The 23409-nt window shown below is 36.4% G+C and overlaps 1 protein-coding gene and 1 pseudogene across 4 annotated transcripts in view; one reads left to right on the top strand and one right to left on the bottom strand.

Moving 5' to 3' along the window:
* DDX50 (DExD-box helicase 50) overlaps nt 1–23409 on the bottom strand; it is a 32784-nt gene that overhangs the window by 6817 nt on the left and 2558 nt on the right. The window contains exons 2-14 of one of the 4 annotated variants that reach the window (XM_058696538.1): nt 23076–23233; nt 22684–22793; nt 22022–22321; nt 19192–19267; nt 18653–18831; nt 17047–17164; nt 16745–16930; nt 16106–16251; nt 11442–11591; nt 4024–4185; nt 3199–3318; nt 2116–2189; nt 1732–1891 (exon numbers count right to left, since the gene is read on the bottom strand). In XM_058696538.1, the coding sequence (XP_058552521.1) occupies nt 1732–1891; nt 2116–2189; nt 3199–3318; nt 4024–4185; nt 11442–11591; nt 16106–16251; nt 16745–16930; nt 17047–17164; nt 18653–18831; nt 19192–19267; nt 22022–22213 (1563 nt within the window). In that variant the 5' untranslated portion in view covers nt 22214–22321; nt 22684–22793; nt 23076–23233. The remainder of the gene's footprint in view (nt 1–1731; nt 1892–2115; nt 2190–3198; nt 3319–4023; nt 4186–11441; nt 11592–16105; nt 16252–16744; nt 16931–17046; nt 17165–18652; nt 18832–19191; nt 19268–22021; nt 22322–22683; nt 22794–23075; nt 23234–23409) is intronic. The other 3 variants (XM_058696536.1, XM_058696539.1, XM_058696535.1) reach the window with 3 other exon arrangements.
* LOC131492759 (high mobility group protein B3-like) lies at nt 6451–7056 on the top strand (annotated as a pseudogene).

The following is a 23409-nucleotide window of genomic DNA, read 5'->3' as shown; positions in this document are numbered from 1 at the left end:
TATTAGATAAGGGCTGGGAATAAATGATCTCTTAGGTACTTCTTAGCCTAAAAGTCTATCAACATTTTCCTAAAAACTATGGCTTAAGTAATTTCCTAAGAAATATTTGGTGGCAGGGTGGCCAGGTGGCTCAGTGGGTTAAGCAACTGACTCTTGATTTTGGCTCAGGTCATGATCTCAGTTTTGTGAGTTCGATCCCTGCATCAGGCTCTGTGCTGACACTGGAGCCTGCTTGGGACTCTCTCTCTTTGCCCCTCCCCAACTCACACTCTCTCTGTCTCTCTCAAATAAAAAACAAAACAAAACACACACACAAAAAACAAAACCCCAACTACAGAGAGTAAGATACCTTCACAAAGGGAATACATGGCAGTTTCCACTGTAAACAAGTGATCAAACTAAGCAATTTTAGTACTGGAACAATCTGACATCATATGCCTCCTGATGTAATGTAGTATAAAACACATATATATACTATATACAATATAATATATAATATATAATACATATATATATAATATCACCCACAGGGTGCTTTGGCCAAAACTATCTAACCTGAATATAAAATCATGCTTTGACGTTACTTCCAGTTTACAGGAAAAGCTGAATAAAGACAAAAGTTACATGATGTATGAAAAAGAGAAAACCAGAAAAATCCAGGTGAGAAGTTTTAGACTCTGATCTAGACAACTAATCTATACTCTTTAAAAAAATAAAAATAAAAATGATGGGAAAATAGTTCCAGATTAAAAGAGAAACATTAACACCAAATGTAACATATGAACTTGAATTGGATCCAGATGGTTTTTTAAAAATGTTCATTTATTTAGAGAGAACAAGAGCAAGTGAGCAGGGGAAAGGCAGACAGAGAGGGAGAGAGAGAATCCCAAGTAGGCTCCATGCTGTCAGTGCAGGGTGCTATGTGGGGCTTGAACTAACAAACTGTGGGGCTCCAACTTATGAACTGTGATATCATGACTTGAGCCTAGATCAACAGTCAGACACTCAACCGACTGAGTCACTCAGGTGCCCCAAATCCCGATGTTTTTTAGAAATACACAGTGTGCTGGTGGGGGGAGATGGACACATGAAGTCACTCCCAGCAAAATGACATTTGGCTAAACCATTAACACTTGCCAGATGGAAAGCCTCAGACACACCAGATGTACTCATTTATCCTACACCACCAAATAGTCCCAAGTAACTTTATCTGCCCTGCTCTTTTTGTTCCCCTCTCCCACCAACTCCTTCTCTCAATCTTTCTCTCTCCACCCAGACATCAGAGTGCTCTCTTATGGATGGGTCCGGTCATCCAGGGACTCTCCTCACTTATACCATGGTGAGTACCTTTTAACTACTTGCAACCAATAGCTCTGATGTGATTTGTTTTGACATCTGACACTGATCTAGCAGGGAACTAGATCAGTAGTGTCACACCATGCACACACCCCTCCACATATACAGGCAATCCTTCCTTTGCGTGGTACTGTGTGAACTGCATAGCGTCTATGCTTTGATTTGCATGGTTCCATGGCAACTTACAAAATAAAGAATAGATTCTGGTATGTAAGTTTCAGTTAACACAGTACTGGCAAAATAAAGGTTTCATGGTTTTCTCTCCAGATAGATGAATTATCTATGGTTCAATTTTAATCTTTTCTCAATCACATAATTTTCTCATAGATTTCTACCTTATCATCTCAATCACATAATTTTCTCATAGATTTCTACCTTATCAGAGGTGATCAAAGATCGTGGTTCAAAACTTGATGCACCAGAGATGTGGGCTAATGCTGCAGCCAATGCATCAACTGCCCCTTTCTCTTCAATCAATCTCTGAGCTGATGGTCGGAAAAAATCAACAGCAGCATAAGAAACGGAAGCCAGAGACCTATGGTTTAAAAATAGTACATTTTCTTGGTCAAGACAAATGTAAAAAATTAAAGATAAGAGAATGAATGGGAAAAGAAAGAGCAACGTTTTCGTATTTTAATATAACTAAAAGTCTGCTGGTAAAACTGGTGATTAAGTTTTCTGATATTTGAACTAGGAGAGCTTAAAGATGAATAGCCTAATACAAAAGAAAAACTTATTCAGCAAGGTCAGAAAGCATACCTGATGGCATCCATGCTTTTAGATTTAACTAAATCCATTGTAGAAGGAACACCTACACGTTTAAAAGTAATTCCCTGAAAATGAAAGAATTACATTAAAGAAAAATGGAAGTCTTTACAATTAATTCCTAAATTAATATAGTTTGTTGAATTTCCATTTCTTGGACTTAAAGATTTCCAAGCCCCAGTAGATCAAAAGACCTGCTTTTTTTCTAATAAATCATCAATTACAAATTCTAGAAAGAGAAAAAAAATTTAATTGCCCTTAGTTACAATCATGAAATTTCACTTACAAAATAAAGCTGATTCTAAAAGAGGAAAAAAGATGCTGTTTATGTCTATCAACTTTTTTTTCTTATTACCCTATCTCATTTTACAAAGTAGATGAAATAGTGTTTAAAAAACACACATCAAAGGGGTGCCTGGGTGGCTCAGTCGGTTAAGCATCCCACTTGGGTTCAGGTCATGATCTCACAGTTTGTGAGTTCGAGTCCCATGTCGGGCTCTGTGCTGACAGCTCGGAGCCTGGAGACTGCTTCGGATTCTGTGTCTCATTTTCTCTCTGCCCCTCCCCCACTGGTGCTCTGTCTCTCAAAAATAAATAAATGTAAAAAAAAAAAAAAAAAAAGAAAGAAAAACAAAAAACACACATCATAAAAATAGGAAAAAATGTAAAATGCCACAAAACAATACAGGCCACAAAAAAATGTACATAATTTCTTATAGAAACTGGCCGTTGTACTATTATTCAATATAATCTTATAAATACACCAAGACTATGTCACAGTCACCCCTTCACAATGCTGGACTATGAGATACTGAAATCACAATGTGCTTCTGATTTTAGAATCAAGGGAGAAATTCAAGGGAAAAATGAGAAAGTCAGCTCTTCTGTCTTCACAATAAAAGCTGTATCAAAACAAAGTCTTGCAGCTCATATAAATTTAGCTCTCCACATGCTTCACATCCAAATGCAGCTTAAACTGAGAAAATAGTTATAAGGATCTATTTGTGAGAACAAATATAAAAAGAGCTCTAAGGCACCGTTTAGATAATAAGCCTGAAATAATTTAACTCTACTTACTGCTTTTTGTTCCACATATCGTAGTTGACCTCTTTCTCTTGGTTGATAAAAACATATGCAAATCCCTGTCCGGCCAGCTCTACCTGTGCGTCCAGAACGATGAATATAGGACTCAACATCCTAAAAATAAAAGAGGCATTTTTTAATACTTCTTAAAAAAATCTGGCAAGTAGGGGCACCTGGGTGGCGCAGTCGGTTAAGTGTCCGACTTCAGCCAGGTCATGATCTCGCAGTCTGTGAGTTCGAGCCCTGCGTCAGGCTCTGGGCTGATGGCTCGGAGCCTGGAGCCTGTTTCCGATTCTGTGTCTCCCTCTCTCTCTGCCCCTCCCCCGTTCATGCTCTGTCTCTCTCGTCCCAAAAATAAATAAAAAACGTTGAAAAAAAAATTAAAAAAAAAATCTGGCAAGTAAACACAGTCATTCCAACATTCAAAAAATAATGCTAATAATAACAAAACTACTACCACCAATAAATATATTATTTCAATCTTCTTGCTCTTTCAACATTCCAAAGAACTTTTATGCTGAATTTTTGGATAAAAGAAATAGGATTTTTTTTAATCCACCTAATCCCAGGGCTCTTCATATGACAACTTTTTATAATTCCTTTGCATGATTCCACGCTTTAAATCCAAAAAGGAAAGTTAATCATTTGCTAAGGCATCAGATTCTGACTAATTTAACACTGCATTAATAAAAAAAAAAAATGGCTAAGAGGAAGAACAGATAACATATTTTGCATATCCCAGGCAACATCTTGTAAATAAGTAAAATGGCAATTTATACAGTTGTTCTTCTATTCCCTAAATAAAATCTCATTTCTTACCTGGGGAGGAGAACTTTGAATCACCAGGTCCACCTCAGGTATGTCCAAACCACGGGCAGCCACATTGGTTGCCACCAAAACTTTAAAACTACCTTCTCTGAAGCCTTTCAGGGTAATTTCTCTTTGTGACTGTGCTATGTCCCCATGTAAACACTGGGCATTCTATTTGACAAAAGAGAAAAAGTAAGTGTACAACTCACACTTGCAATTGATAGCACCATAACACCACACAGTCTGTACTCTTTTTTTGTTACTTTAAAAAAAAAAAATTTTTTTTAAATAATCTCTACACCCAGTGTAGGGCTTGAACTCACAACCCCAAGATCAAGAATCAGATGCTCCACTGACTGAGCCAGCCAGGTGCCCCAATCTTATTTTCTGGTAATTACATGATGCATGCTTATTGTTCAAAAAGACCAAATATTACAGAAACTAAATATTTAATATAAAATGTAAAAGCTTCCCTTAATATAAGCCTCATAATAATTGACTAACCATTTGGTGAATATTCCTCCAGATATTGTTTTAAAAAAACATACAAGACCCACAACCCACACATAACGGCATATACTATAATATTATATATTTACTTATAAAAATGGGATCATACTATATACATATATGTAGTGTTTCAAAACAATGAAATACTTTATAAATTTACTACCTTAGCCATTTTTCTACATCTATAGATATAACTCTACTTAATTTTTAAAAACTGGATATGATTTCTTCATATGGATGCAGTGTCATATATTTTAGCAATATCCTACTGATGTTTGGGTCATATCCAAGTTTTCATCTTTCATAATACTACAAGTACTATACTATACTATACTATAAGTACTTTGTACTTACACCTCTGGACCACTCAGTATATGTGTATTTCAGTAGGAAACATATCTAGAAGTTGAATTTTGGGGCCAAAAATTATAAACATTTGGTGCACCTGAGTGGCTCAGTCGGTTGCATGTCTGACTCAATTTCAGCTCAGGTCATGATCCCAGGGTCATGGGACTAAGCCCTGCATCAGGTTCCATGCTGAGCATGGAGGCTGCTTAAGAATCTCTCCCTCTTTCCTTCTACCCCTCTCCCCATCACCCCACTAAAAATAAATAAATAATATTTAAAATTATAAACATTTAACACTTTAATAGCTATTGTAAAAGTGTATTATAAAAAGAGGTTGTGCCCATTTACTCTTCAACCTTTATGAGTCTTTACTTCATCATAACCTGCCTACCCTGTGTATTGTGAATCATTACCATCTTTGTAAATCTAATCATTTAGGCAAAAATGATTTCCCAATGTTTTAATTTACATTTCTATAGTATTTAGTGAAGTTGAGCCTTCTTTATGCGATTTATATATTACCTTTCATTTGTACTGAAAATAATTTTCCTACTATTATAAACATATTTCCTAGAATTCTAGCCACTATTAAAATTAAAAAGTTTGTAACAGTCCACATCTAAACCTTAGTAACCAAGTCTTAAGTATTCATGAATGAATTCACATACTTGGTGTGCACCAGATTCTGGAACAATCACGAAGCAATAGCCCTGGGATAGACAAGCTGACAGGCATTTTCAGTACAGTATGATGATATATACTATGACCGGGTGCAGGCTGCTATAGGAATACTTACAAGGGAAGCCTAACTTAATTTTGTTTAAGGGTAAGGCAGCACTGAAGCTGAGACCTGACAGATAATAAGGAACCAGTAGTCAGGTAGAAGGAGAGCAGGAGGCTAGGGAGTTTTGGGCAAAAAAAACTTCATACATGAACAGGGTGTCTTGAGGATCTACAATATTTGAGTATTGATAAAGCATAGTGTGTAAAGGGAAAAATGATGAGAGATGAGGCTGGAAAGGAATATGAATTATATCCTGAGAACAATATGAAACAACTGAATGATTGTAAACAGGATTATCATGAACATATTCAGATTATCATGAACATATTTGCATTATAGAAGGAACACTCTGATTATAATGTATAGAATGTATTAGAAAATGGCAAAACAGAAAGACAAAAGCTAGAGACCTAGGTAGCAGGCTGTTGTAGAATTCAAAAGATGTATCAGTGGCCTCACCAAGGCAGTGCCAATCACCCTCTATGCATTCAACTAATACTTTATAACCTACGAAATGTCAGACACCAGGGATAAAATTGCAAACAAAAATAAGACTGCCTCTGTCCTCATGGTCTTTATACTCTGGTAGGGGAGATGGAAGTTAATCAAATTATGAGACACACAAATTTAGCCAACAACCGTAATCGATGCACGGGTATAAGAGGCAAAGAGCATTTATAAGAGGGCAATCCTATACTGGGGAAACAGCAGAGAAGAGAACAGAGGTCTCTGCCCTCACATGGCCACTGTTTGATGGGGAGCCTGTCAATCAGCAAGATAAATGTTGTAAAGTCAGGATGGCTAAAGGTGATCACAAGAAACCAAAGAGCAAGATGTCTGCTTATGCCTTCTTTGTGCAGACATGCAGAGAGGAACCTAAGAAGAAAAACCCAGAGGTCCCTGTCAATTTTGCAGAATTTTCCAAGAAGTGCTCTGAGAGGTGGAAGATAACGTCTGGGAAAGAAAAGTCTAAAGTTGATGAAATGGCAAAGGCAGATGAAATGCACTATTATTGGAAAATGAAGAATTATGGACCAGCTAAGGGAGGCAAGAAGAAGGACCCTAATGCCCCCAAAGGCCGTCTGGATTCTTCCTGTTCTGTTCAGAATTCTGCCCCAAGATCAAATCTACAAACCCTGGTATCTCCATTGGAGACACAGCAAAGAAGCTGGGTGAAATGGGGAATAACTTAAGTGACAGTGAAAAGTAGCCTTACAACAATAAGGCAGCAAAACTGAAGGAGAAGTAGAGAAGAAGGATGTCGCTGACTATAAGTCCCAAGGAAAGTTTGATAGCACAAAGGGTCCTGCTAAAGTTGCCGGGAAAAGGTGGAAGAAGATGAGGAGGAGGAGGAGGAGGAGGAGGAGGCAGAGGCAGAGGAGGCGGAGGAGGAGGAATAAAAAAGGAGGAGGAATATAAAAACCGTTTATCTGTTAAAAAAAAAAAAAAAAAGGACAATCTGACCTAGTTTGGAGCAAGGAAGAATTCCCTGAGAGTGGTGCTCTAGACTTTTATCTGAAAGATAAGTAGGAGTTGCTAGGCAAGGAAGATTACAAGTTCAAGAGCCCTGTGGTGTGAGGAAACATGGCAGATATGGAAGAGTGTACAGAAATGACAGGAAAGTATAATAAGATGAAGTTGGAAAAGTAAGTAGGGGGCTAAGCCATAAATGAATTCAAGAACTACTGTCAGATGAAACTGGGGGACCCGGTGAAGAAAGGAGAAATGAGGTATAAAGGAAAGAAGCATTATTCTTGACTCCCAGATTTTAATTTTCTGCAACAGTAGTAAGAAAGAAATGGACCATTTTCAGCCATGGAAGATAGAATCTAAAAATACTTTGTGGCTGGGGCGCCTGGGTGGCTCAGTCAGTTAAGCATCCGACTTTGGCTCAGGTCATGATCTCGCAGTTCACAAGTTCGAGTCCCATGTTGGGCTTTGTGCTGACAGCTCAGAGCCTGGAGCCTGCTTCGGATTCCTCTCTGACATTCCTCCCTCTCTGACATTCCCCAGACGCTCTCTCTCTCCCAAGAATAAATAAACACTTTAAAAAGAAGTCAAAAGCAAACATATGTTAAACAGTTGGGACAGTTTTTCAGAGTGAAATTTTCAAATTCTTTATTTTTTTCAAAAAAATTTTTTTTAACGTTTATTCATTTTTGAGAGACAGAGCATGAGCAGGGAAGGGGCAGAGAGAGGGAGACACAGAATCCAAAACAGGCTCCATGTTCTGAGCTGTCAGCACAGAGCCCTGATGCAGGGCTCGAACTCACAAACTGCGAGATCCTGACCCGAGCCAAAGTCAGATGCTCAACCAACTGAGCCACCCAGGCACCGCTCAAATTCCCTTTAAAAAAATTTGATACGGGGCGCCTGGGTGGCTCAGTCGGTTAAGCGTCCGACTTCGGCTCAGGTCATGATCTCACGGTCTGTGAGTTCGAGCCCCGCGTCAGGCTCTGTGCTGACAGCTCAAAGCCCGGAGCCTGTTTCAGATTCTGTGTCTCCCTCTCTCTCTGCCCCTCCCCTGTTCACGTTCTGTCTCTCTCTGTCTCGAAAATAAATAAACGTTAAAAAAAAAATTAAAAAAAAAAATTTTGATACAACATTGATTTTTTTCTTGATAATTAGTCCTAAGAAGGGACATAATACATTAATAATGCCAATGATGGGGGTACCTGGCTGGTTCAGTTGGTGAGCATACGACTCTTGATCTTGAGGTTTTGAGTTGGAGCCCCATGTTGGTGTAGTGATAAAATAATTAAAAAAAAAAAAAAAAAAAAAAAAAAAAACACACAGTGATGGTTTCCAGGTCTCTAACATCTGAGTAAATTATTTTCCAAAAGTTTGTGTGTGCGCATATGCGCGCACGCGTGTGTGTGTGTAGGTTTGTTTAGAATTAAGAAAGCATTTTTCTTGGTAAAATCTGACCTTAAGGAAAAAAATAGTTAAAAATAAAGAAAATAACCACTGAAGTTCCCTCAACAGTCCCTAAAATCCTGTATCACCTATAATGATATGCTACTATTTTTGACCTAAACAGTAAACCAGCAGAGCAGAAACTGCATTGCTCTCAGCCACAGAAGCTGATTATCGTCCAGTAAGCGGGGGAATTCTTACCCAGCTTCTGCAGCAAGGCAGTTCCTCCCTAGGAGACAGAAGAGCGGCTGCAACACTGCTGCTGCTAGGTGTTCTAAGGCAGTAACAGGAAAGGTGAATCAACCACCCTCAATCACTTTCACCATTTGGCATCTGTGTATACCGTATACAAAGCTAAAACTACACAATTAGTTAAAATGATACTGAGGAAGATGTTGACAGAATAGTCTTTGAATCTCTCATTCTCCCATAAAAACAAATAGAACAACTGTATAACAAAATTAAAAATCCACAGACATCTATGACAAAACTAAGTGAAAGTATTTTCATGATTTCCAAAACATGAACAGGTAGGGACAGATGTGTGTGTATGTATGAGGTGGGGAGATTTGCTGGTCCTAAGAACAGATACTCCCTGCAAAGCCTAACGGACCAATTTGAGAACAGCAGCTGAACGTGACAGAGTTTTTGTACACTCAATGGTGATTCCAGAGGATTCTAAGAATCCAGAGGTAAGATATGGAAAAGGCTGGAGCAGCCTGGACCCTATGTGAACTTTCAAAACTAATAAGCCAATGTTTCCTTGCCAGGAAGAGCTCCACACTGAGGAGAAAGTGTTGGACCTAGGATCCAAACTGAGGATACCAGGGATTACAGAAGCTAAGGAATAGAAGATCTGCATAAAAATGAGGGAAGGGGCACCTGAGTGGTTCAGTTGAAGCATCCAACTCTTGATTTCAGGGCTCAGGTCATGATCTCACAGTTCGTGGGTTTGAGCCCTGTGTCAGGCTCTACACAGACAGTACAGAGCCTGCTTGGGATTCTCTCTCTTTCTCATTCTCTGCCCCTCCTCCCCCCACCCTCTCAAAATAAATAACTTTAAAAAAAAGTTAGGGAAAAGACAGCCAGAGCTCAGAAAGTGGGATATGCTTTACTCCAAAAACAATGGCAAAACATATTTAAGATACTGAAGGAAAGGAAATATGAACCAAGTATTTTAATATCCAGCCAAATGATTTTCATGTATCATTACAAATCACAAACAATCTATTATCAACAGGTAATATTATTTCCATAAGCCCTTCTTCAAGAATCTACTATGCCACTCTCAGACAACAAAAATGACTGGAGAGACACTGACATAAAAACTAAAGAGTTTTTTATGAGTTTTTTTTAAGTTTAAAAACTTTTTTATGAGTTTTTAAAGAGAAAGAACTATGCATTATATACTCTTATAACATAGTTTTGCCCTAAATAAACAAACAAACCTGAGTTTCCAGGAAATACAGAAGAAGACAGAGGAACATGTTAAATGACTTCACAGGGAAGCAATACTCTAGATGATGGAAACTTGGGTTTTTTAAATAACAAAAAAGATGAGGCACCTGAGTGGCTTAGTTGGTTAAGCGTCCAACTCTGAATCTTGGCTCAAGTCATGATCTCACACTCGTGAGACTGAGCCCCACATTCTTAAGATTCTCTCTCTCCCTCTGCCTCTCTTGTGCTCTCAAAAAATAAAAAAATACACGAAAAAAAAAGCTACAAGAAAAAACAGATGAGAAAGGAATCCATACATTAAAGAGATATATTGAGGGGTTCCTGGGTGGCTCAGCTGGATAAGCGACTAACTTCAGCTCAGGTCATGATCTCACGGTTCCTGAGTTCAAACCCCGCATCAGGCTCTCTGCTGTCAGCAGAGCCAGCTTCAGATCCTCTGTCCCCCCTCGCTCTCTGCCCCTCCCCACTCATGCGCTCTCTCAAAAATAAACATTAAAAAAAGTAAAGAAAGAAAGAGATATAATAAAATCACACAATTTACGTATCTTATTTGAATCCACAAAAGAAAACTATAAAAACAAAAACTATAGGGGCCCCTAGGTGGCTCAGTTGGTTGAGCATCCAACTTCAGCTCAAGTCATGATCTCACAGTTTAGGAGTTCGAGCCCCACGTGGGGCTCTGTGGGGACAGCTCAGAGTCTGGAGCCTGCTTCAGATTCTGTGTCTCCCTCTCTCTCTGGCTCTCACCTGCTCATGTACTCTCTCTCTCTCTCTCTCTCTCCCTCTCTCTCTCTCTCTCTCTCAAAACTAAACAAACATTTAAAAAATGTTTTTAAACAAAAACTATAAAAGAAAAAAAGCAATCATGAGGCAATTCACAATTTGAACACAAATTGACATTTGAAAATATTAATTACTATTAATTTTTTAGATGTGGTAACATTATTATAGGTTTAAAAAAATTCTTTTCTTTTAGAGACACATACCCAAAAATTTATAATATGTAATATGTTATCCAGGGTTTGCATAAAAATAATTCAGGAGCAGGAAGTGAGTGGGCATTTGGATGAAATAAGGTTAATTGTTGCAGTTGATCCATTCATTCAATAAACATTTGTAATTCATTTTATAACACAACTTTCAACTATTACCCACTCTTACCCACAGGAATTCATTTTGTTTCAACCTTTATATTTTCAAGATCAATTTATGCAAAGTCTTGAAAAACCTTCTCATGAAAATGGGTAGAATTCTATCCTGACTTAAAAGATCATGAAAGGTTGGCTATAACTTCCTTCTGAATTAGATTCGATTCTAAAAATACTGTCAAACCTGATCCACAAAGGACAATATTTTTCTTCAGTGAGTCATCCCTATAATCTCAATTAGAGAAGCATCAGAAAAGACTTACCTGTTTTATGTGTGGATTCATGGCCATTTCAGTTACATTCTTTTTGGTCTCACAGAAAATAATAGCCCTCCCTTCAGACCCACTGTAGACTTGAAGGACATCTCCAATAACTGCTGGCCTCTGAGACCAATGGCACTGGATGGCCAAATGCTTTGAGGAAAGAAAATACCAATTATCTGTTTCATTAAAATTAGTGAAAATGACTTCCCTTGTATATTTTTTTCCTAATCTGTTCAAGAATTGGCCTTTCTGGGAGACAATAAAACGACAATTCTTCTGAACCCCATTTGAAAACAATATACAAACGGCCACCAATAGGTGAAGGGATATATAAACTAGTATATTTATACAATGTAATACTACTCAGTAATTAAAAGGAACTAAAAACTAAAAGAGAAAAGAATCAACTACTGATACATGCAGCAATAGGGATTAATCTCAAAACACGTTAGGTAAATGAAGTTTTACAGAAAGAGAACACACATAGTAGGATTCCATTTATATCAAGTTCTAGAATAGGCATAACTAATCTATGTAGAAAAAATCAGAACAGTGGCTGTCCCTGGATGGGGGACTTCACTGAGCAGGGCCATGAGGGAAATTTCTGGGATGATGGTAATATTTCTACATGTGGTTAGGAGGTTAGGTTATATACATTTATGAATTTGTCAAAACTAAACAAATATACTTAAAATTCTGGCTTTTTAATATGTAAATCTCATCTTTAAAAATTGCAAATATTATATGAAACCCAAAAATATGCTAACTGAAAGAAGCCCAACACAAAAAGGTCATGTACTGTATGACTACATTTATATGAAGCATCAAGAATAGGTAAGTCCATAGGGACAGAAAGCAGATTGGTGACGCCAGAGGCTATGCAAAGGGGATGATGGGGAGCAACTGCTTAATGATTATTGGGTTTCCTTTTGGGGTGATGATGTGTTTTGGAAGTAGACAAAAGCTATGGTTGCACAACATCATGAATATATACATGTTATACAGTTAATTTTGTGAGTTTTGCCTCAGAAACTTTGTAGGGGTGCCTACTGAAACTGGGTGTTTCAGTTGGCTGAACATCTGACTCTTGATTTCGGCTCAGGTCATGATCCCAGGGTAGTGGGATTAAGCCCTGCATCAGACTCTGCACTGAGCTTTGGAGCATGCTTAAGATTCTCTCTCTCCCTCTGCCCCTCTTGCACACTCTCTCAAATAAAAATAAATAAATAAATAAATAAATAAATAAATAAATAAATAAATAAATAAATAAAAACAAATTTATAATATGAGCATATGGGCGCTCACTGTAAAATTGTTTTGACTTTTCAGTGTTTGAAAATTTTCATGACAAAATGTTGGGAGGGGTACCTGGCTGGCTCAGTTAGTAGAGCATGTGACACTTAAACTCCAGGTTGTGAGTTCAAGCCCCATCCTGGGTATAGAGATAACTTAAAAAATAAAATCTGTAGGGGCGCGTGGGTGGCTCAGTCAGTTAAGCATCCAGCTTCGGCTCAGGTCATGATCTCGCGATCTGTGAGTTTGAGCCCCACGTCAGGCTCTGTGCTGACAGCTCTGAGCCTGGAGCCTGCTTCAGATTCTGGGTTTCCTTCTCTCTCTGCCCTTCCCCTGCTCGCGCTCTCTCAAAAAAATAAACATTAAAAAAAATTTTTTTAAAGAAAATAAAATCTTTAATCAGGCTCCACACTGAGTATGGAGTCTGCTTGAGATTCATTCTCTCTCTCTCAATTGCTCTCTGCCTCCCCCACTCTCACAGGCTTTCTTTCTCTCAAAATAAATAAATAAACTTAAAAAATATTTTAAAAAATAAAAATAAAAATCTTTTAAAAACACTCGGGATAAAATTGTGTATTCTAAATCTGTGCATTTTAACATGTATTATATTTCAATTGCTATTGTATATTCTAAATCTGTGCACTTTAACGTGTATTATATCTCAATAAAATTGTTTTTAAAATGTAATACAGGGGCACCTGGATGGCTTAGTAGGTTAAACATCCGACTCTTGGAGCACTTGGGTGGCTCAATTGGTTGAGCGTCCAACTGCAGCTCAGGTCATGATCTCGTGGCATGAGTTCAAGCCCCGCCTCGGGCTCTGTGCTGACAGCTCAGAGCCTGAAGCCTGCTTCAGGTTCTGTGTCTCCCTCTCTCTCTGCCCATCCCCACTTGCACTCTGTCTCTGTCTCTCTCTCAAAAATAAACATTTAAAAAGAAAACAAGAAAAACAAAAAAACATGAGACTTGATATCGGCTCAGGTCGTGATCTCGTATCTCACAGACATAAAATTAAGCCCCAGGTCAGGCTCCACGCTCAGTTTGAGATTCTCTCTCTGCCCTTACCCACTTGTGCAGGTATGTGCATGTTCTCTCTCTCTCTCCCAAAATAAATAAACATTTAAAATAATAATAATAAAAATAGGGCATCTGGGTGGCTCTCAGTCTGTTAAGTGGCCAACAATTGATGTCAGCTCAGGTCATGATGTGATTTATGGTTCGAGCCCCAAGTCAGGTTCCATGCTGATAGGGCAGAGCCTGCTTGGGATTCTCTCTCTCACCCTCTCTCTCTGCCCCTTCCCTGCTCCCACAGGTGTGCGCACACATGCGCACGCACTCTCTCTCAAAATAAACTTTAAAAAAATTATAATAAAATATAATATAAATTAATTACACAGCACCTGGAAAATAGAGAAAAGAACAAAGAAAATGAAGAATCTTTTGTACCACCTATGACACTCCTGCTTCTTCACCATGGTTTAAAAAAAAAAACAAAACAAGAACCTAAATCTGACCAAGCCTCACAATCTAAACATCAATTCACAGGAAAATGAAAGCGGAATAACATGTTAAATAACACCACAGGGTTGCCAATTACCAAAATTAAGACTGTGGGAAATGTATCATTTGAAAAATGATCATGTCCTTTTAACAAAAAAAAACTGTAAAAATAAAGTGACAGAGGAACCTGTAGATTATAAGATTTAAGAGAAATATAAACCAGTGGCAATTCAAAGATTTTATTTGGATCCAAACTGAAACTATATAAAAAAAAAAAAGACAACTAAGGTAACAAGGGCACTAGATATTCAATAATATCAAATTATTGGGTTTTTTTCTAATGTGATAACTTTGTAATTTTTGTTTTGTTTTTTAAAGAACACTTATTCTTTTCAAAATATAAACAATTACATGAAGATGAAATGACGACAAGAATGCTTCCAATGTAGGAATGAAGAACGTATGGGGGTACAGAAAAGATCATCATTAAAGCCTGGTGATGAGGGCCCCTGGGTGGCTCAGCGGGTTAAGCGTCAGACTCTTGGATTCAGCTCAGGTCACGGTCGCACAGTTCATGGATTTGAGCCCCACAGCGGTTTCTGCGCTGACAGCACAGAGCCTGCGTGGGGATTCTCAGTCTCCCTCTCTCTCTGCCCCTCCCCTGCTCTTGCTGTCTCTCTCTCTCTCTCAAAAATAAAATAAACATTAAAAGAAAAAAAAAAAAGCCGGGTGATGGGTACATCGAGTCCCTTATAATATTCGATTTCTGCGTATGTTTGAAAACTTCCTTAATCAATTTTTTTCACTGATGCATTGTATTCTCATAAAATTTTCAACCATTACAAAATGTAAGAGTTTCCTTTGACTATCCCATACTATAAAAATCTTCTTTCCCGAAAGTAATTATTGGTTTGATGTTTATCCTTCCAAACTATCTTTATACATTTACATAAATACCTAAAGAATCCATTTAGCATTATTTGTGTATTTTTTGTACACACAAAAATACAGTGTAATGCTGTACATATCACTTTGTAATTTGGCTTTTATCACTCAAATTCATTCTTTTTAACCATTCCATTGTACTTATACATTATACCATTGTTTAGCCTATTTTTATTTGCATATATACACATACATATATATATGTACATCTATTAAACGGAAAGTGACATAGATGGTACCTACCATAAATAATGCAAATGCCATCTTTAATCCTTTCTTTTTTTTGTCTTTTATTTGTTTGTTTGTTTGTTTTTGCAAGTCAGCTCTAAGTCCAATGCAGGGCTGGAACTCAAAACCCTGAGATCAAACGTCACATGCACTACCAACTGAGCCAGTCAGGCACCTCTTTCATTCTTTTTAAAAATATATATATTACTGATTTAAATTTTTATGGAGTGAAAATTATCAACATTTTCCTTCTGACTTTATGTTTAGAAAAGCTTTCCCTTCCATGAAATCAAAAAATTGTTCATCTACACCTGCTTTAAATTTTATGGTTCACTTTTTAAAATTCTTTTGAGACCTTTTTTGGTATAGGGTATGAGATGAAGCTCTAACTATTATCAGCACTCTTCTCTTCATATTGACATAAACTGTCTCCTTTGTCACTTTCCACATACTTCAAGTCCTTCTCTATGGCTGCTTGTAGAGTATCTCCTGTTAGGACTTGCTTATTTACATATTTTCTTCTACTTATTCTATTCTGCTCCTTAATCTCAGACCATAGAAATACATAGGTATCTTACCGACTAAAGGTGAAAAAAGAGATTTGGCCTGAACTGGTACCTAAAACTTAAAAGTTTAGCTTCAACAAATTTCAAATACCAACTAAAAGCTACAATCTCTCATGCTAGAAAGCTACTTACTTCCACAGTAGTTGCAGCCTTTTGAGTCATTTTTCCAACAAGGTCAACCTGTTCATATCTGGATTTCATGTATTTTTTTGCAACTTTGTATACCCATTGTGGGCAAGTTGCAGAAAAAAGTAAAGTCTGAGGATTGTCTTCAGAATCTTAAATAAACAAAAAGAATTCAAATGCTTTCTTAATATCCATGATGTAGTCAGCTCTTGAAACCCCCCCCCCCCCCCAAACTTCAAAGAAATAATTAAAAATTCAAAACTTGGGGTAAAATTTGAACATACGAACTTCACTGCAATTATTAAAACTTTCAACTTTCAAAATTAGGGGAAAAAATGAAGAAAACTGAACCCAGAAAAAAAGGTGAGAATTTAAGAAGGGACAATGATCAAAGAAATCAGTAAAAATGAGTCAGTAAATCTAACTATGGACTATAAAAAATAATAGATGAAAGAAACTGTAGGAAGCTAACAAATATGTTAAAGTACGTCACCATAGTCTCTTGTTTAGGAAGAGAACACATAACAAATAACTTTAGTTCTGTTTGAAGGCTGGGGACAGTGTAATAATAATTATGAAATAAAAAATTCATAACTTTTAGATAAAGAATAATTGCTAATGTGTTTATTTGGAATTAGGATATACCAGTTTTGTAGGATTCATGGATGATATCTTCAACTTGTTCAGCAAATCCTAAATCTAACATTTGATCCACTTCATCAAGTACAACATGGCGCAGTTTAGAAAGATCTAATCGGCCACTCTGCAGATGGTCTTTGATACGACCAGGAGTCCCAACCAAGATGTCAATACCATTTCGAATATGATTAACTGTTAGAGGAGAGAAATACCGTAACATATAAAAATCAAATATACGTTTTCACATTATTTCCTTAGATTTAAGTAGCAAGTAGATCTTTGCACTATCCTCTTACATATTTACTCACTTTGGCTTTGATAGGATGTTCCACCATAAAAACACGCCACACTGAGTTTCCTAGTGATATCTTTGAAGTCTTTGGCTACTTGGTTTGCCAGTTCCCTTGTAGGAGCCAAAACAAGTACCTAAGCAAGAGATTTAAAAAATAAAAAGATACTTTTCTAAAGACAACTAAATTCAAAATGAGAAGATTTTTTTTTTAAGGCGCATTTAAAACTAGAAATCTAAACATTAAAGTCGTAGTATTTAAAGACACAGCACCAATGCCAACAAGAACAGCTTATGTTGATAATACCCTCCCCACTTCCTTCAGGTTTTTTTTTTTTTCAAAACTCACTTTCTCAATGAGATTCTTAACTCTCTTTTCATATCCTCCACCCCTCCTTAACGGTCTCTCCCGAGCACTTATGTCATATTAAATATTCATATTTTACCTTTTTGTTTATTGTCTGTCTCACCCACTAAAATATAAGCTGCCATGAAGGCAAGGATTTATGTCAATTTAAGTTACTGAATTCCTTACACTTGAGACCATGCCTGGCACAGAACAGATACCCAAAAAGTATTTGTGAAATGAATACACAAACGTTTACGAGCCAACCACTAGTGCTTTGGCCAAATTACAGAATTTGAGCCTCACAAAAACCCTGTGAGGTGGCATTATTATCACAATTTTACAGATGAGGAACCTGAGTCTTAGAGAAGTCGAGTCTTGTCCAAGATCAAACAGCTAGAAGTGGTGGAGCTGGAATCTCCAATAACGCCCTTCTAGCACAAAAGCTTCTTAAGGCAGGGTCCTATTTCTACTACTTGCAGTCTTCCCTAATTTCACCAAAGAAACAAAACTCTCTAAAAAAGGTTTTTCCTGTTGGCCACCCTGATCCAAGACCATTATGACTTAATTATACTCATACATGTGAATTTACTTTCATATTGCAGTACCATTTAGGAATCTCAAAGAACAAATTACTCTCAGTCACATTATCTGTTCAAATCATGATGCTGATTTTTTTTTCTTTTATTAACCTTAAAGTGAACACAGGTTCTAAAAACATCAAATTCCAGGCTAAAATTTCATTAGGTCCTCTCTGCTCTCTCCTACTTATACATTAAGACAGATCTCTAATACCCCAATAACATATGGACTAGCAATATCATTTCTATAATCTCTTCTTTAAAAAAATCAACCAGTGAAATAAATGATATTGATTATTAACTGAATGACCAAATAAATGAATACCTCTTTAGCAAATTTCATTGTTTAAAAGCAAAGGTCAAGACTGAAAAGAAAGAAGACAAGGTCACTAAATATATTCCCTATAAATACACCTAAAATTAGACATGCTGGCTTTATAACATCTATGTTTACAAACATCTTTATCAAAGACATCTATGGATCCATACACATTACACTCATATGTAATAACTACTTCATTCGGCTTGAGATTTATATTAAAAAATCCACTAATTTTTGCTTTAGGACCTAAATTTTTACTTTATGCCACAGAGCTAACTTTTCTACCTTGGGGGTTCTTGAACTTAAGATCAGTATACTCTTTCTTTCCCTAACCATTAGAGTAATGTTTAAACCTTTTACTCCCTATAATGGTTACCTTTGGTGAGCGGCTTTTTTTAATTGTCTCTTGATTTCTTTGGAGTCTTTCAATCAAGGGGATAGCAAAAGAAAATGTCTTTCCTGTTCCTGTCCGTGCTTGAGCAATTAAATCTTTTCCTTCATATACAGGACCAAAGGTCTTAACTTGAATAGGAAAGAGATATGTTACCCCTCGACCTGTAAAATGAGATTTCATTGAAATATATTTAAGACTAGCGTTAGGAAAAAATATATTTGAAAATGACAATCCAGATTCCTCTATGTCAGCCTAAAAATATACCACCTAGTGACATTTACAGTTATTCCTACCCCAAAGAGGAATTTTTTAAAAACTGGTCTGAACTCTTGACAGATACATACAATTAAAGTCAAAAACCGGTCAGAATATCAAAAAGGATGATGTAGAAATAACTGCAATTAAAGAAGGGCTTATTTCTCTTACACTTTCTATATTCTCTTTTTGGTAAGAAGAGGCAAAGATTCTTATAAAATCTAGTTGTAGATTTTTAGTTGTATAGCCATTAAAGTTCATAGTACCTTTTAGAAGCTTTATAGTTTCTTCAGAAATAGGGAAATTGGAGAAGGCTCCTTCTTTCTGTTCACGTGTTAGGCTCTGTCAAAATGAAATCAAAGTTCTAACTAATAATAGTTCATATTCAACTAGGCATTTAGATTCTTACTCATTTACCAATTTTAGCTTTACTAAATGAGCTAACAAATCAAAGTTAGTTACTACTTGCAAAAATTGTATAGATTAACTTACACAACCAATTAGTGGAAAATTCTTTTAATTTCAAAAAGCATCCCTTTAAATACCAAGTTTACTTAATACATTTTCCCATAGTACATTTAAAAATGATTCACTCACACATAAAACTCCCTTTGGAAATACAGCTACTACATAAATTAAAATATATTTTCATTCGACTGAAACATTACAAAAACACTATTTGATCATCTAAGCCATATTCACAGATACAGGCAGTATTAATTACAAGGACTAACAGAAGCCTATAAACCATCCTAAAAAAATATTACACAATGAGAAAAATAAATTGTTTCTAAAAATAAATGTTAAAAAGTTGTTCTATGGCTCCAAAAAGCATGTTTTAGGTCACCAAAACAAAGCAAAGTTCCTGCAAGCTTGAAAGTTTCCTTAACATATACATAGGTTAGCATGATATTATCATTTAACATCTATTGAAAACTTTGTGTACTGGTCAATATGTATATAGAAGAAAGACAATATTATCTACCTGTTAAGTTTATTATTGGTGTGTTTAAAGAAAGTTGTTCCAAAACCATACACAATAGCAATTTTCAAACAGAGAACCAGATAAAAGACATAATATCAAACTGAAATTGTAAGCTATTTAAGCAAACCTCAAAGCTACCATTTTTTTAATTAAAAGAAAAAATTTTATTACAAAAGTAATACATTTTCATTATAGAAACCACATATAAACAGAAATAAAACTATAATCCAGTCAGCTGATACCACATTTGAAACAGACACTCCTCCAATCCTCACTCTATGCACATATAAATTTTTTAAAATAAGATAATACTGTATATATTGTTCTATAATCTGTGTCTTTCATTTAATAAGATACACTAAACACCTTTTTAACATTCTTCTATGACCTTCAGGATAGATGTCATGTATTGCATAAATGTAGCATATTTTCTAAAACCAATTGCCTACTATCAGGCATTTAGTAGGCATTTAGAATGCATAAATTTTCCACTATTATCAACATCATTGTAGTAAGAGTTTCATACAACCCTATACACCTCATGATTATCTCCTTAAGACACTTGCCTACAAATAGAATTCCTGAACCCTAATATGATCTAAATAAAATAATAAACAATTAAGCCTATTATAATACAGAGCATTATACCACATAAAATCGCAACAGAGCAAAAGCAACTCTGTACATTTTGCCACTAGCAATACAAACTTGTAGGGCCTCACTTATTTATTTTAATGTTTATTTACTTATTTATTTTGAAAGAGAGAAAGAGTGACAGCATGTGTGAGCGGGGCAGGAGCAAAGAGAGAGGGAGAGAGAGAATCCCAAGCAGACTCTACATTCAGCACAAAGTCCAAAATGGGACTTGATCTCACAACATTGAGATCATGACATCAGCCGAAATCAAAAGTTGGATGCACAATCGACTGAACCACTCCAGGTTCCTTGGTGGGCCTTATTTAGATCAACTCTCAACATACGTGCCTCCTGACAAATATCAAATTCCCAAGTAAAAGAAACACCATATTTTAAGGCAAAAATTCAGTATGTTTCCCCAAAGTTTACACAATAAGCTAGGCTAAGACCTATTTAAATTATCGGCAACCATCAGATTTTAAAATATAAAGAATTATTGGGGCATCTAGGTGGCTCTGTCGGTTGAACGTCCAACTTCAGCTCAGGTCATGATCTCACCGATTGTGAGTTCAAGCCCCACAACAGGCTTGCTGCTGTCAGCCTGTCAGTGTGGAGCCCACTTCCAATCCTCTGTCCCACTCTCTCTGCCCCACCCCACTTGCATTCTCCCAAAAATAAGTATTTTTTGAAAATTAAATATAAGGAATTATTAATACCAAGAATTACTAAGACTATAAAAGTTGTTTCTGTCTGAAGACCTGAGTAACTGACAGTTTATAATACCTAGGTAAACCTATGAACTCTGCTAGAGGAAAACTGCAAGAACAAATTGGACAAATTCTGTGCAAGAAAATATCTGTTCTAACAGATAAAGGCAAAAGCAATGGGTTCAGGAATACAAATTCTATACTAAGCATGTTTTCTAAACTCCCCAAAAATTAATACCCTGGAAAACAGATTTCTTCAGTTCATTTTTATATGGTTCATTTCTGTTTAAAAATGCAAACAGCTTTTGAGTTACAATATGACCTAAAGATCACTTAAAGTTGCTATTGTTACAGAAGCACAAAAAGCAGAAGGCAAAATACACAAAGTCAAGAGGCTTTATGTACCTTGTTTCAGGAAGTCAGATGTCAATTCATGAGTACTGGTAGGGACTGAAATAACCATAAGAAATGCAAGCAGATCACCATCAATAAGCAATTTGGAAAAACTATTTAGGAACCCAAATGCATAGGAAAGGTTTACATTTGACCATTCCCCCAACCTCCACCCCAAGAAAAACAAAATACAATGACAGAAACAAGGGACAAAGGAAAAAAGTTTCCAGTTTCAGTTGTACAGATTCCCCGTCCAATTGAGGGTATTGGACACTAAGCAGGAAACATCATGGAATCAATTCTAATTGGTCTAAAAGATCAAATTAACCTGTATTTCAAGGATAAAGGCAAATGCAAAACAAAAAGTATCCATACCTCCTCTAGTTTATTATCACTTGATTTATGAGTAGAACTATCTAAGGATGACACTCGCTTTGATTTTTTTTCATATTCATCAATATCTCCATTTGACAGATCTTTTCTTCTTGACTTATGAGATTTAGAAAATTCATCTGAAAGTCTATTATTACATCCTTCTTCAGTGTCTCCATTTAGCTTCTCTTTCATTTTAGCTTTTTTGGGCTTGGGAGCATCCAAGTTATCTGCCACACCATTTTCTCTTGTTTCTGGTTTCTCGTCTGAGTCATAATGGTGCCTTGATTTCCTTCTATCACTCTGTGGAAAAACAAAGAAGCAGTGACAAGAGGGTCACAAGGTCTCCTAAGACTCTAGAGAAGTTAGAGAGTGACCCCCAACCACCTTGAAAAGTTACCTGGTAAAAAATCAACTGGTTGCTAATGCCGAGCCTAAGCCTCACCTATTGCGTTCTTTCTCATCCCATCTCTTGCATTCTCAAGACTTGGCCTCTAGCCCCTCTCTAATCCCATTACATGATTTAAGGGAAATCAAAATACCTCCTTTCAGAAAAAGATGAGAACCCGAGATCTGTAAATTAAAAAACATATCCAAATCCAAAAACAAAAACTTCTAATATCTCCAAGAGAAAAAAAAAAAGTTAATTATTATTGAGTACCTACCCAGCACTGTGTAATGCTTTCGGCTTATCTTGTTTAAATCTTCATAACAACCCTATAAGGGAAGTACAGGTCCATAATCCCTTATCCGAAATTCCGATATCCATAAAGCTCTGAAAACCGAAAGTTTTTTGGTAACTTATTTGGAGACAAAACCTTACCTAACCTGAACTCATTTGATGGAAAAATTTGACTCAAACTGATGTGAGGGTATTTTTACCTTTACTTATTCCACTTAGTATGCATATTCGTATTTAATATTAAGGTGTTTGATCATAGGTTGGGGGCCCCAAGCCCTACTGGGGTGTTACCCTTTTAAAAGCCCCCAAAATTCTGAATTCCAAAACAAATCTAGCCCCAAGGATTTTGGATAAGGGATAGCGAACCTGTATTACCTTTGCCATAGTACAGATGAGGAAACGGAAGTTCTTAGAGGTAAATAACTTGCCAAAGACTCACATGCAGGATTTCCTTCAAGTGGAAGTTCTAGAAATCAAGCTCTGTCTGATTTGAAAGCCCATGCTCTTTTCACATCATGCTTCCTCTCTGAACTCTGATAATTAATAGGTTAACGAATAAACAAAACAAAACAAAACCCTAAATAATTCATGTAAAGCTCCAATCGTTATATTCCCATGGAAAGACAAGTATATTAGTAACCCTGGAAACTTTTTAAAAAGTTTTTTTGTTAATTAATACAACTTAAAAAAAAAAAAAAAAAGACTACTC

Source organism: Neofelis nebulosa, chromosome 13, assembly GCF_028018385.1.
Source record: "Neofelis nebulosa isolate mNeoNeb1 chromosome 13, mNeoNeb1.pri, whole genome shotgun sequence".
Taxonomy (NCBI): Eukaryota; Metazoa; Chordata; class Mammalia; order Carnivora; family Felidae; genus Neofelis; species Neofelis nebulosa.
The sequence above is the reverse complement of the archived record's forward strand: the minus strand, read 5'-3'. Positions and strand labels throughout refer to the sequence as shown.